Source organism: Denticeps clupeoides, chromosome 3 (genome assembly GCF_900700375.1).
Source record: "Denticeps clupeoides chromosome 3, fDenClu1.1, whole genome shotgun sequence".
Taxonomy (NCBI): Eukaryota; Metazoa; Chordata; class Actinopteri; order Clupeiformes; family Denticipitidae; genus Denticeps; species Denticeps clupeoides.
Window position 1 is genome coordinate 30,554,550 of NC_041709.1, and position 15,065 is coordinate 30,569,614.

At 43.0% G+C, this 15,065-nt stretch overlaps 2 protein-coding genes across 3 annotated transcripts; one reads left to right on the forward strand and one right to left on the reverse strand.

Moving 5' to 3' along the window:
- Positions 1 to 672: 672 nt before the first annotated feature.
- On the forward strand, positions 673 to 10,507 carry ifngr1 (interferon gamma receptor 1). Of its 2 annotated transcripts, none has more exons than XM_028974606.1 (7): positions 673 to 829; positions 2,241 to 2,373; positions 7,157 to 7,341; positions 7,412 to 7,590; positions 7,665 to 7,860; positions 8,360 to 8,487; positions 8,834 to 10,507. In XM_028974606.1, the coding sequence occupies exons 1-7, from the start codon at positions 763 to 765 to the stop codon at positions 9,170 to 9,172; spliced, it is 1,227 nt and encodes a 408-aa protein (XP_028830439.1). In that variant the 5' UTR covers positions 673 to 762; the 3' UTR covers positions 9,173 to 10,507. The 2 variants fall into 2 exon arrangements, with proteins under 2 accessions (XP_028830439.1, XP_028830440.1); XM_028974607.1 differs by having other exon boundaries at positions 7,163 to 7,341.
- A 297-nt stretch (positions 10,508 to 10,804) lies between these two features.
- ltv1 (LTV1 ribosome biogenesis factor) lies at positions 10,805 to 14,822 on the reverse strand. Its single transcript, XM_028974604.1, has 11 exons — positions 14,683 to 14,822; positions 14,347 to 14,478; positions 13,048 to 13,242; positions 12,865 to 12,952; positions 12,645 to 12,774; positions 12,177 to 12,423; positions 11,842 to 11,969; positions 11,614 to 11,753; positions 11,449 to 11,501; positions 11,173 to 11,373; positions 10,805 to 11,080 (listed from the first exon to the last, which is right to left on the reverse strand). Exons 1-11 carry the CDS (start codon positions 14,683 to 14,685, stop codon positions 10,967 to 10,969), a joined length of 1,431 nt encoding a protein of 476 aa, XP_028830437.1. The 5' UTR covers positions 14,686 to 14,822; the 3' UTR covers positions 10,805 to 10,966.
- Positions 14,823 to 15,065: the final 243 nt, after the last annotated feature.

Below are 15,065 nucleotides of genomic sequence, written 5' to 3' on the forward strand. Positions count from 1 at the left end.
CAAGAAATGCAGTCACATGCATCCCAGCGGCTGAGTTACTACTCTGTCCCAAAATTTGAATTGTTCCAGGCAGTCAAATGCTTATTTAGAACAGACATATACCATTTGCTCACACCTACAGCCAGGACATGTGCCACTTCACCTAGTGTGCATGCTTTTGGACGGCAGGAGGCAACTGCCGTGCCACCGTGCCATCGGCCTTGCAGTCTATGAAAACACATGCCGTAAGATTCGTCTGTTAAAGCGTTTTCCCATCTCAGCAATGTGAACGGCCTACAACACACACAAACGATCCGTCCGGAGCACGCTAGAGAAAGTGAGGCCTGGTAAAATTTGCATGTCGGGCTGCAGACATTCAAATCTTCTATTTGGTCTGATTTTTTTTATTCATTTCTCTCAGCACATGCATATTATTGTCCCCTTTTCTACATGACCATTGAATTTCAAACGAAAAAAAAAAAAGCCTAGAGAAATGTACAAGGTGGTCGAGTTCATCAGGATGTTCTAATTGTTTGTATTTCTTGCCCAAAAGTGTATTATATTCACATATAAAGTATAAGTGAAGTAAATGAAGATGAATTGATGTTAATTGTACCTACTACTTTAATCCGCGCCCGCCGCGCCGCCCTTTATCTGTCGCCGTCGGACGCGACGCAACCCGGAAGGCGTCCGTTCCCGTAAAGCCGCGTTCCTCCCACCGGGGACAGAAACGCCGTGCTGGTCTCCAGTCTTCCCGGTTAAAAAGGCGACCCGGAGCCCGGAATGCGACCCACGGTCGGCGGCCCGGCATCCCTCGCGGCGGCGCTGCTGGTCCAGGTGTTCTGGACAGGTGAGTATTGATTTACTCCACACACAAAAATACAGGAATATACGTCCATTTTCCACCTTTCACACGACGCCACAACAATGACTGGTACGTAATACAATTAGTTAATACATTTAGTTGGTTTAAACCCGACTTGTGATTAATTTTTTTTTACATTTGTGCTGGTTACTGGCGGTCCGTGGACGTTGAACTGGACCGTCTTCGGACTCGAGACGCGTGGGTCGTCCCTCCCTTCGTGAAAAGTGAAAGTGACCGTATATCTTCGGGTTTTGACCCGCACAGGGCAGCGGGGTCGGGATTTGAACCCGCAACCCTGCGGCTACGAGTCCGCTTCCTCCACCGCCGCCCCGGGGCTTGTAAACGCACTTTATCTTATTGTTATTATAGTAATAACTCCCAGGCATGTACAGTGAATAAAACACTAATATTTATATTCAGTATAATGATATTTATAATATTAATATTTAATTCCTGTTTCCCCCCTTTATCACGTCCGGGCCTGGCAGGATTTTAATTAACCAGAAAAAATAAATCCTTGTGGGTGCGTTAGATATTTGATTAGAATTATTTAGCAGAAAATCTATAATATCCATTTCAGCATGTCAGCGAGCATTTCTGTCGTGGGGTTTTTATTTATTTGATGAACAGCCTAATGAAGGTGCCTAGACGGGTTTCTTTTCAGTACTTTGTAGACGGTTCCTTACTTTTATTTTATGTTAAAATATAGAATATAAATAATATTGTAATATAGAGCTTATTTAGCAGCATGCCAAGACTGCAAGCTTTTTAAAAAGGTCCACAAAATTACAGACCTTTGTCCACCATGTCTTCTTAGGGCTGGTGGGAGGGTAGTTCGCGGGCATTAGCATTTTTCCCATTAAAAAAAAAAAAAATTCAAGCCAATCTTACATCGGCTTAATTCTGTGCCCTTGGCTGCTGTGCCAACCTGGTTGTGGTTTAAAAAAAAAAAAAAAATCATATCACTTGAACTTGATATCACTTGATAAGCATGGAATATCACCTGGCATAAAGTCCAACCCACGCCACTCATTCCACGCCTTCACTCTTAGTTTCCCTTCTTATTCTCTACACATGGACATGGTGGTTTAAATGTTACATGAAACGTTTCGTTTCACTATGTACTGTACTTTCGTTTCACTACGTACTGTCTTAACCCGTGTAGCTGAAATGACTCCAGAAACAGGTTAATAAAGTCGTAGCTGTCATCGGTTTTGGTCGTGAAAGGAAACCAAGAATAAATTATACTTAAGACAGATGACGTAATCTGCCTGCAGGCTTTTCGTTGCCTTTGGTTATTATCTGGAAAAAAAGGATTTGTTGACCTCATATCTATGGGATGTAAAACTTTATTATTTAATGTTTAATTTAAGCATGTTCCTTCTCCCTCCATCAGCTCTTTCCAGTGCCCTTCCTTGTCCTGTCAACGTGACTGTGAACTGTGACAATTTTCATACTGTCGTGTACTGGAACTACAGCCACCCGCTTCCCAGCACCCTCTTCAATTTGCGGCTGCTGACACACAGTCGGTGAGTCTTTTCTTTTTCGTCATTGCACATGTCTCTGGGAAGGCTGTATATCGTTGATTTAATTATCTAAAATGTAATTGTGGGCAGTGGGGGCCTAGCATTTAAGGAAGCAGCCCCTCAGTGGTGCCACTGAGCAAAGCACCTTTCATGGCCGCCCACTGCTCACCAAGGGTGATGGTTAAAAGCAGAGAACATATTAATCTAGAACACTCAGGAACGGGGCCATACACTGGACCTTATTTTTACACGTGTGATCTCAGTAGGTAACCTGGACATTGGAGACGCGGGGTTCTCAGATCATAAGCCTGTTTTGTTTGATTTTACTCCTGCTGTTCAACCCGTGAAGCCGCACGTTCCTGCTCGGCTCTGGCATGTTTTAATACCCTCCACTACTGCTCACTTTTGCGGCTCTTTATTTTGTAACCAACCCTCACTGTCTGGCAACCCAGAGGAGATATTACTCCGATTTAACTCCTCCTGCCAAGATGCTCTGGACCAGGTAGCACCACAACAGCCAAGGCCAAAATCTGAACCATGGTTAAATGCCACCGCTTTCGCTACCACACAAGAGTGTAGGAGTGCTGAGCGAAAATGGAAAAAAGATCGCGTGCATGTTTCCCTTGAAATGGTCCGACAGCACTGGCAGCGTTTTTCAGAGGGTGGTGAAAGTGGCTAGAAATAAATTCTATTCTAACCTAGTATCTAGTAAAATTCCCATTACCCCTGCCTACTTTTTAACACACTAAATTCTATTCTTTACTCTCAGGAACCTGAGCTGTTAAAGGCCTCTGCTGAATCCTGTGAAAATTAGGCATTTTTTATGGAAAAAGTAGAACACATTAGGGCCCAGATCATGCCACCTCTTGGCCACCAGTCAATTGCACCACTGAATATTGCAGTGTTTGACCAATTTGTGCCCGTCTCTCTCAAATGTAGAGCAACTTATTTCGGGAATGAAACCCTTGGGTTCCCCCTCGCCTTTTAAAAGAGGCATTCCCAACTTTGGGGCATTTTATCTTCAACATCATTAACAGTAGCCTCGTCTCTCGTGTGGTGCCCAAAAGTTTTAAGCATGCTGCTGTTAAAAAAACAAAAAAAAAACAAAAAAAAAAAACTGCATTATCAAGCCTTAGGCCGATTTCAAAGTTACCCTTTATATCTAAACTTTTTGAAAAGATTGTTCTTGTCCAGCTCTAGCCCTTCTTGAAAAGAAATGCAATACTGGAAACTTTTATCAGTCTGGGTTTAAATCATATCACAGTACAGAATCGGAGTTTTTAATTACATTTTCTTAGCAAATGATTCTGGGGAATCTGTATTACTTGTGCTTCTCGATTTAAATGAGAGTAAGACGGGTAGACCTAAACTACATTTCGTTGTCCTGTACTTGTACATGTGTAATGACAAAAAAGTTGAATCTAATCTAATCTAACCCCCGTATTGACCTTGCTTCCCTAGCCCCTTGTGAAAAATCATTGTGATTACTCACTGGTACAAACAGACGAGATCACATAACCCCGATCTTATCCTCACTACACTGGCTCCCTGTCTGTTTTAGTCAGTTTTAAAATTATTTTATTTGTTTTTAAATCGCTGAATGCTACAGCCCATTTGTCAGACCTTCTCCGTTCTTGCACTCCATCCTGTTCTCTCAGGCTTTTACCCCTTGGCTTTTAACCCAGTGTGACGTTTTTCTTGTACAATGTTCTTATGCAGTGTTTTATGTGGCTTCTTATGCAGTCCTTTCTTTACTCTTTTAATATGTTGTCTTAAATATTCTGTTTTATTCAACCCCTTGCTGCATGTTTTGTTTTATTCTGTTGTGTTTTTTTTTTTTTTTTTTTTGTTCTTAATGAACTTTTTGTCCTAATTTAACTTAGTTTTTATTTTCATGTACAGCACATTTTATTGTACAGCTCCTTTGTTGTGTTAAAGTGCTTTATAAATATGGTATGGTACATTTCGTTGTGTCACCGTGTGCTGTGCTATGTATCACAATAACAATCACTTCACTTGAAACCCAGCCACTGGGGATAGTTCTTGGTGCCAGTCCCATTCAGTTTTTTTAGACTGAATGATAATTAAATCTATTAGAGAGAAAAGTGTGGGGTACAGTCTCAGGCAGTAATGGTTGTCATGGGTGAGAAACCAGAACCGGTTCTAGACATGCATACATGAGGGGGCAGGAAGTAATATGAAGGGGTCACATGGTGGCAACGGAGGTGGCAAATGAGAGGGTAGATGCCTGACAACAGCAATCCAGAGCAAAAGACCTGGTGTTCGTGTCACTGTGGCACACAAAAAGGAGTCAATCCATCAGGGGGGGTAAAAAAATAAAACATTACTAATCAGATTATAACTAAAAAAAAACAAAAAACTAAAAACTGTAGTTTATATCAATATATTATAAAAATATCAAGTATATTCAACCCCAACAATAATACTTCTCAGTATTGCCAATATGAACAAACTTGATTATTCATCTCACAGCATTAACATTCCCTTTGTGAGCTGCTGGGGTGGAACGTGAGTACGTTTTTTCTTTGTGTCTGGATCCTCCCGGTCGGCTCTATGCGACAGTCAGGCTGATTGTGGTGCTTGTGGGATCGACAGACAAACACTTCTCTACGAGACTGAAACTGTGATCAGATAAGATGATCCTTTATTAGTCCCACAAGTGGGAAATTTACGTTGTCATGGCAGAAAGTGGACAGAACAAGATAAGAGCGGCAAAAAAAACAATCGAATAGACAATATGTCAACCATACAATATAAAAAGTTCAGTCCTAGAAAAAGAAAAAACTATGGATGTGAGTTGTAAAAATAAATGTATCAGTATATACATGTGTAGTATGGATATGTATATACACATATTGTACATGAATGAAAAGTGGAAATGGTTTATTGGATGCGTGTGTTTATTAGTCTATGAATGTGTGGTCAGCTGTTGTAGAGAGAAGAACAATGGACTAGTCCCCCACAGGCGGTACAAATATGGGTTAATTATGTATGTGAAGATTTGCTGCTTCCTTTAAGCCTCCCGCTCATTTACACTATGATTTTGTTCCTGGTCACTGAGCTCAAACCATACGGATAAATCGCATGATTTATGTGGGCACAATGTACTGTTCGATGCTCGGATGCGGCCTGACTGCTCTCTCAACACGAGCGATATGAACACATTAGAAGCAGAAAAAGAAGAAGAACCCACATCAGTAGTGATTCTGAACAAAGAAAAATGCGCTGGCAAAAAAGCGTCACGGATGATGAAAGAGCAGATGTTTTAGGCGACTGCAGAGCAGGTGCAACGAGAGTCACCGCCGTTTTAATAGTCGGCGCTCCTTGACAAAGGGACAATTCAGTTCGCGCACAAAGGGTCGGAAGACAAACAAACATGGATAGTTCTTACTTGGAAGCAGGTGAGAGTAGGTGAGCCGAGTTGACAGATGTTGATTAGCTGTTGGCGGCCGGATAAATACTGGACGCGTCACCCAGTTCGGGGTTCACACGGAAATGGGGGGTGTCACAAAAATCTTTTCTCCCTGTTCCATGTTCGAAATGTTTGCTCGGGTCTGTCACAGCTGCTACTTCATTTTGTGCTGCTACTTCGTGCTGCTACTTCGTTCTGTGTTTGTGCGGTGAGGACAAACCTCAGTACAGGTTTGATATTCTTACGACCAGCGTGGCCTGTTCGTGGGGGGGTGAATCTGTGATCATACACCATGTACACTGTACAAACACGATGTTGGTAATCGATTATTTTCAACTTGTAAAAGTTTGATCTAAGGGGGCAGGGGGTTTGTTTAAGGGGGTTTCCGGCCCCATGAGAGACAATGATTGATATCCGCTGATCCCCTCCTTGGCTGAACAGTCTGAATGCAGTAGTGGGGCTTTAGTCAACCTTGTTGTTGTTTGGGGTGGGGCTGGAATGAAGGCCTTCTTGATTGGTGGCACTAACTGAAAGCATTACGCAATCGGTTAACAAAAAGTGGGTGTTAGTAGCCAAGCGGGTAAGACTCTCGCCTATGAATCAGAAGATCACAAAGTCACAGGTTCAAACCCCACTTACAACCATTGCTTCTTTGAGCGAGACACTTAAACCTGTCTCCAGAGGGACTGTCCCTTTTAAATATACAGTACAGGCCAAAAGTTTGGACACACCTTCTCATTCAATGTGTTTTCTTTATTTTCATGACCATTTACGTTGGAATATTCTCATTGATGGCATCAAAACTATGAATGAACACATGTGGAGTTATGTACTTCACAAAAAAGGTGAAATAACTGAAAACATGTTTTATATTCTAGTTTCTTCAAAATAGCCGTTCTTTGTTCTGATTACTGCTTTGCACACTCTTGGCATTCTCTCGATGAGCTTCAAGAGGTCGTCACCTGAAATGGTTTTCCAACTTGAAGGAGTTCCCAGAGGTGTTTAGCACTTGTTGGCCCCTTTGCCTTCACTCTGCGGTCCAGCTCACCTCAAACCATCTGGATTGGGTTCAGGTCCGGTGACTGTGGAGGTACATAAGTACATACCTCCACATGTGTTCATTCATAGTTTTGATGCCTTCAGTGAGAATCTACCAATGTAAATGGTCATGAAAATAAAGAAAACACATTGAAACTCATTGTGTCCAAACTTTTGAACTGTACTGTAGATTGTAAAGTCACTCTGAATAATGGCATCTGATAAATGCCAAATATGTAAATGTTCACAATTCATATTTTCATTAAGCCATGTTTGCATGTATATAAACTTTTTAATGCATTTTTTTTCTTTGAGGAATAGACACTCAGAGGAAATAAACACCACAGAGACTCATTGTGACACCACTTCTATACTGAAGCATGCCAACTATGCAGAATACACAGTCAAGATCAGGGCAGTAGGTGGAGATGAGGTCTCAGCGTTCTCAGGCTCCATTGTCTTCACCTTCAACAGTAACTCCATCAATTACAATACATTGTGTAAGTCTGCAGGGTTTTGGAATTGGTTTCATTTGGAAAGTGTGTTGAAACTTGTGTTTAATCTTCTCAGGCAAGCTGGACTTCCCTCGGGTGAATCTATCCCTCCAGCACGAACACAAGCGTCTCAAAGTGACTTTTCAAAACCCTCTGCGCGTTTATCGAAATGCTCCAGCTTTAAAGTACCTTGAGGACAACGAGTATCCCACTTTCGACACAATCGATTTCAATTACAAAATAAAGACAAACCTGGTTGGTATGAGTGGGATAAATAATTTTTGTGACAAAGCTCCTGGTGAACGTTCTAACGGAATTTTCCTTTTCAGAGCCAGACAGGTCTGCTCGAGTTCTCTTGTAAATATGCGCAAATGTTATGTGAAGCACTTGTGCCCATGTCTGCGGGTGAAGAGGAGCATGGCTGCATCGAGATCAGCGGATCGATTCGGGGGGTGTTAGTTAGAGGATCGAGAGTGTGTCTTCATGGCTCGACATTGTCACCACAACCACCATCATCGCGGCAGAGTAAGATTTACACCAGTTTGTGTTCTGCTCATTTAGTGTTCAGTCTTTGTGTGTAATTTGGTTTAATGTGTTTGTGTGTGTGTATTTATGTATAGTATACTGATATATTTTGTTAAATAAGTGGGACTTATGGCAAACGTGCAAAATGAATTCTATTTAGAGACAATCCCTGCATGAAGGAGGGAGACGGACATTGAAAGAGTTTTAGGGCCAACGACAGATGGTTGCTGTGTGTCCAGGATCTTCCAGTGTCTGAAATTTTCTGGTTTATTATTTCAGACATGCATACAGTGGACATAAAAAAATGGGTTTCAGTCCACATTGTCTGAATCAGCATCTATTAAAACAAAAAGTTGCACTATATTTGTTTTGTATAATATTCTATTAATTTGAGAACAGATTTTCATGCACTATCAACCATAATCATGATTCACTTTATATTTAATGTAATATTTTGTGTGCAAGTAAAGGTAAGAACTGACGGATTTTTATTTTCCAGGACGTGTGATATCCATCATCATCATATGTGTGCCGCTTGCTGCTCTTGTTGCAATTACCATGGCTGTGATTGCAAGGAGCTCCAGGAAGAGTTTTATAAAGAGCAATGCAGCACTTCCCAGCTTTTTGGTACGTTTCCTTCCCGCCTCACTGGCTTCTGCTGCTGCTGCATCTTCCTTCAGTTTCTCCCCAGTGGATCAACCAGTCTGGCTGGCTGCATCTTTAACCTGTAACCTGCATTACCAGTTTCCCACCCCACTGGCTGACTAAACTACAAGCACATTTAGTTTTTATTACAACATACAAAGAAATCAGTGTCCTTCCATTAAACCCTAATCACATTCATGGTCATTATCTTGTATTCATAAAAACATTATACAATATAACACAATTATATTTACATTGCATTCAAAAATACTCATGCAATACACAGATTGGGGCATTTTCTTGATCATGTGCTTCTTATTGTCTGCAGTCCTTCTTTGGATCGGGCCTAAAACCAAACGGAACAGTGGTCCATCAACCACACAAGGAAGAGACTCACTGTCTCACCGTAGAACCGCACTCAGTTTCTACAGCAGAGATTATACCGGAGACCCTGTGTGATGACCAGGATGATGGGCATGATGGGATCGACAGCCACAATCCCCCTGTTCCTTACACGCCCACCACTGACCTATATCAGTATAACAGCCTTAGCTCTGAAATGTACTCCGCCTCTGTGTCCGGGCACGACAGGCCTCCCATGCCGCTTCTGGAGACGGTCGTAAGGGACAGCTTGGATGGGTACTGCACGAGAGCACCCATAATATAGACTGCAGAGCCGCAGCACACCGTGCACAGTGCAACAGGGGTCTTCTACATTTACATTTACGGCATTTATCAGACACCCTTATCCAGAGGGTCGTACAATCAATAGTTACAGGGACGGTTCCCCCCCCTGGAGCAACTTAGGGTTAAGTCTCTTGCTCAGAGACACAATGGTAGTAAGTGGGATTTAAACCTGGGTGTTCTCGTTCATAGGCGAGTGTGTTACCCACTAAGCTACTACCATCCTTTATCTACTCATGAAGATAGATCTCTGGAAACTGCAGCTTCGTAATGGATCTTCCATAAAATGAAGATTTGTCAGGAAGAAAACGACATCCTGTCATGTCTGACTGGGAATGCTTGGGCAGTTTAAAAAACGTTTGAGGACATTTAAAAGGCCTGGAGCCTTTAGCTGCTATTGAGAGCTCTCACACACCCTATTTCTTCATTCTGAAAAATGTGTCACTACATCCCATCAGATCTATCAGGGCTGTAGTTCACATGTTCCAGTGGTTGTAACATTAGTGATAACTCTCTAACATTTATGGCACTTTATCAGCCTGGAGCAACTGCATGCAGGAGTTGGGCTGTTGCTGTGGAAATTGGAAAACTGGCATGGATGAATTCTACTAGTTAGGCTCAGTGGTGGCCTAGTGGGGTAAGGAAGCGGACCCCTAATCGGAAGGGTGCCGAGCCACTGAGGTGGCAGCGGTCAAAGCACCGTCCCCACACGCTGCTCCCCGGTCGCCTGTCATGGCTGCCCACTGCTCACCAAGGGTGATGGTTAGATGCAGAGGACACAATTTGTTGTGTCACCGTGTGCTGTGCTGCACTGCACTGATTCACAATGACAACCACTTCTCAGAAATATAAATTCAGGTTCCATCTGCCATGCAGACGGATTTCCAGCAAAATGATCACATACAAGAGCTACCAGATACTTGGGTTTTCCATCTTAAAAGGGAATGAAGAGTGCAGGCCTTAACATGTTGGTGCTGACAGAAGGATTGTCCAAGTAATCCCAGTCCCAATGTAACACCTCAGGTAATGTTATAGAATCTACTACCCAAAAACCTCAGGCAATATTTCGTACCATAGTGTGTGTGTTTACGTTGAAATGCATGTGACGTAGATGATCCTTTATTAGTCCTACAAGTGGGAAATTTACAAACACTTTATACTGTGAAGAAAAGACAAGTCTTTACTTGTCTGTCTGCTAACAGAGTTTATGAATGAAAATTATGTAACTTGGCTAAGCACTATACTATGTTTTGTTATGTTTATTACATGTATGTAACCAGTTGGGATTAAAGTGAACATAGGGCTATCTTCTAGCTTTTTTTTTTTTTTTTTAAGCAATAAAACCTCTGATGCTATTTAAATATAACATTTGTTCTTTATTAAAAATGCTTAAATAAAAGCATCAGTAAGCCTGATATAAAAATTCTAAATGAGGCTAAATATCATAAGATATAACCTATAATAAATCTAAAAAATACTCTTTAACAAAAAACCATGTTCATTAGTAGACGATTATGGCCAGGACACTTTTATAAAAAATACATCTGATATGCAGGATTCATACATGCATACACACACACACACACACACACACACACACACACACAGAAATGCATGAGTTTTTAACACAATTTATTACATTGTGACCACATCAGAACTATTCTGTTCACTGTAGTCCTCACACAATTGGAAAGAGTCCAGTCAACGTTTCTCAAGGCCAGAGGTGTTTCATTAGTGCACAGATCACCACACAAGTCCAGGTTACAGCATGGAGAGTCTATGAGAGCTTCAGGCCTTGAACATTGGCCTTCAGATTCAGAATCTGCTTCTCCTGTAGGGCTTTCTCCTGCTTGAACGCCACTTTGTTGGCCTTCTTTTCGGTCCTCCTTTCCTGTGGAGAAGATCAACAGGGGCTTACTGACCATGCAGCTATAGGGCAGGGATTTCAATGGACTGGGGCTGTAAAATAAAGGGGTTCCTCACCTTCCTCTCCTCTTTGATGGCCTGTTTCCGTACTTTTCTGTCCTCCCGGGTCTCCCCTCTGGAGCGGCTCTGTGTGCAGGCGCGGGGCAGGTCCGAATCGTTAATTCGCTCCATCTTCTCCACTTGTTTGGCAGTCAGGCCTCTTTTGGGAAGGACATCCAAAGGAATCCCAGTCTTACTGGACACTCTGATTCCTTTGGCCTAGGAGAGAAACGCTGTGGTTAAAACAAACCAACGATCTGACCCTGCGTTAGATAAATAGCACACATTAAATACCTTCGCTGGCTCTCCTATGACTTTGGGACGATTGTACAAGTTGGAGTATCTGCCTGTGAATAAACAACATTTATTAAAAGCTTGTACTTTCCCTAAAGCTATATGACGTCTCATATTTAATTAAAATCTCATCGGCGAGTCCTAATATATGAAATGACAACATACTGATGATGGTTTCACAGTCCCATTTGTCAGCAGGAGGCTCCACCTCAATCTCCTCCATCTCCCGCTCATCATCATCATCTTCACGCTCCTCATTCAGCACAGGGAGCTCTTTTGGGCCAAGGTCCTCAGGCTTCTGGCATCTATGTCCACATAGTCCAGTGTTATTAGACGACTCTGGTGTATACTGGTGCAACATGGGACATTTTACACAAGTATTAAGCCACTCACTCTTTCTCCTTTTGTTTGAAGTAGTCCTTTATGACCTCCTCCAGCCTGGTGCTGCTGGGATCAATGAATCCCTCTAATTCAGCATTATCCAGCGGTCCAATCTCGTCGTCATCAAACTGCTCATAGAACTGGGGGGTGGGGTGGGGGAGGAAACAAGAAAATGGGATTTCCTCTTTCTGTGGTCTGCGTTGCCCTGGGGCTTAACCGATGCGCCATGCTCTTTACCAGAGAGTGAATGACTGATACGTTGCATGCAAGCTAGATGCCATCAATGCTAACCTCAGGTGCTCTGCAGAAATCGTAAAAAATGATGTCACACGTTTTTAGCCACTCACTTTCTCGAAGCGGTCGTCGAGCAGCGTGAGCTGTTCGTTCCTCCGCATCACAGATGACGTGAGGGAGTACTCAGTGAAGCGACTCTTGGTCTCCTCCTCCATGAACAGGGATTCGCGCCCCTCACCCTCCTCAGAGTCAGAAACGCCGCCCATCGAGTCACAATCCCCTTCATGCTCCTCCTCACCGCTTTCACCCCCGTCTGTGTCCTCCCATTCATCATCATCATCATCATCTTCACCAGCACGACTGCAGGAAATCACACGCATCACCACAGGACTACAGTAGTACCTGCCACTGACTTCTAGTGTGGCCTCCAAGGCAACTTCACATCATTTCTCAGTCAGAGAGACTCATATCTATCTAAGCTTCCGACCGTATCAGGTGATTAAACGGAATAGAAATTTGGGCCTGATCTGGTACAGTCTTGTAGGCCTGCATGACCTGGGTGAGGAGTGTTGATTACTTACTCCATATTAATGCAACCAAGCTCAGTTGCCTTGATGACAAAGTCATCATCCAGGATGTTTTCCGGGTTGTCAAAATCAAAGTCTTCGTCCAGGGCAGCCACAATGTCTGGGTCCATGTCCAACCTGGGACCTGTGGTTGAGGTGCAAATTCAACTGTATGTTATTGAAAATATTTCATTTGAACACATAATAAAGGAACTTAATTTGGATAAATGATGACCTGAAACAGGAGCTGCTTTGTTTAGCAGACCAACATCCTCCTCAAACTCTGAGGCAAAAACAGAGGAAGGGAGCTTGATGGATGCGGCCTGCAATCAATCAATTAATCAGTAAATGTGATATCTTTTTCTAGCTAATAAATGTTTCCACCCAGAACCACATTTTCCCACAGATAGAATCTTACAGGGACCATCTGCAAGTCTTCTGCTTCCTCATCCTCCTCATCATCTTTGATGGGCCTTCTGTTTCTCGGTTTCAGGCTGGAGGACACCAGCTCTGTGGGCTGAGACGCCTCCTTCAGGTGCTGAAGGTAGTCATAGTCATCGTCAAAGAATACACCATAGTTCCTCTGCTCCTCGCGACGTTTCTCAGCTTCTGCCTGAACACAGAGAACACACAGAGGGGGTCACTTCACTACCAAGTGACTGTAACTGATTGGAGAACAATTTAATGCATTAAAGGTGCAAGGTGGACAATTTTTGGATTTGCCCCCTGTTGTATGGAATTTAAATTCCATACAACAGGGGGCAGTATTCCCCTAGAGAACAAGCCAATCACTATCACATCAAAATGCAGAGATCCCACCAACATCCAAACATCCCCTCTATAATTGTATGATACTTTCAATCATTTATATAAATTTTGAACTACAAATCTTAAGCTCTGCACCTTTAGGATCTAAGAGTGGTGTGAAATGTACTACTGCATATGTATTTTTAATATGCTGCCACAGCAGTAGTGAGTGAGACCTGAAACCAGTTTTTAAGATTTTAACACCAAAGCTTTGAGTTTGGCAGCTTTTGCTGATGAAACAACAAGCCTGATTACGGTACAAGTTCACCTAAAGAAAGTTGCTTCTCCCCTAGTGTTCATTTACAGTGATGGCCTACAAGGCTGCCAGTTCGAACCCTGATCCGCCAAGGTGCCACTGAGCAAAGCACCGTCCCCACACACTGCTCCCCGGGCGCCTGTCATGGCTGCCCACTGCTCACCAAGGGTGACGGTTAAAAGCAGAGGACACATTTCATTGTGTCACCGTGTATCACCATCACAATCACTTCACTTTCAAATTCTCTGCAGTGTTTGCACATATGTGTTGATCTTAAAAGGTTCGAATGTGTTAAATTCAAGGCCACACGACATGATCTCAGAGGACATGGTTTTCTAGAGACATTAAAAGAAGGTGCTGGACTGGATGTAGAGATCCTTTCACCCATTTAAAGGGACCGCCTGGAGAAATATGGTGCGTGTGCTATGGTGGGGGGTTACTTTCCCTGGGGTGTGAAGAACCAGGGAAGCCACGTCTCAGTCCTCCAGGAAATTACATCTACAGCATTAATCCAGAGCGACTTCCCATCAGTGTTTACAGGGACGCCGGTCCCTCTGGAGACGCTCAGGGTCAAGTGTGGTAGTAAGTGGGGTTCGAACCCGGGTCTTCTGGTTCTTCAGGCTCCCACCACCAATCTCCCGCATGCTGCCTCACCTTTGAAGCGGGCAGGAGTACGTGCTGCGGGGCATTCTCGTCTGCAGCCAGCGGGTCCCTCTGACTCCGGTGGACGAGGTGGAAGGACACGGCGCTCTTCTTGTCGATGAAGGACTTCTTTTTCCTGTAAGGCTGCACAAGCGGTCGGTCGCGTCATCATTCTTATTCTTACGCACATACACACACGCATCGCGATGTCGCAGAATGAAATGATGTCGCTTAAGAGGTTTTTAGCGCAGAAATTACAGAAAATAAAGTACGAAAATTAAGAAAAGAAACGGGCTAACAGTTAGCGCAGTAGCAACACATCAAGAGCGAAGCCGGCGACATACTCACCATTTTTCCGTTCGATTGGCCTCAACAAATAGTTTTAATTATACAGCATTTCGTCAAAATGCACACTGAAATAAATTCCGAAACGCATCATAACTCTGGCAAATCTCAACACGCTGCGCCACATGCTTCTTCCGCCATGTCAGGACTGAACCAAATGGCCAATGAGAGGGGGGGGGGGCGATTTAGAGCTTCAAAATGTTTTATTTATTCATAATTGTTTTATTTATTTTTAGTTTTATTTACTTCTGTGGATGAACATATATAGGTAATTTATAGAAAATAATAAAAGGTTGATCTTTTTGGACAGTGACTAAAAAGTTGACTGGAAAGATTAGGTGTCAGTCAACCAATTCTTGGTTTAATCCGTCAGACAAAACTAATCA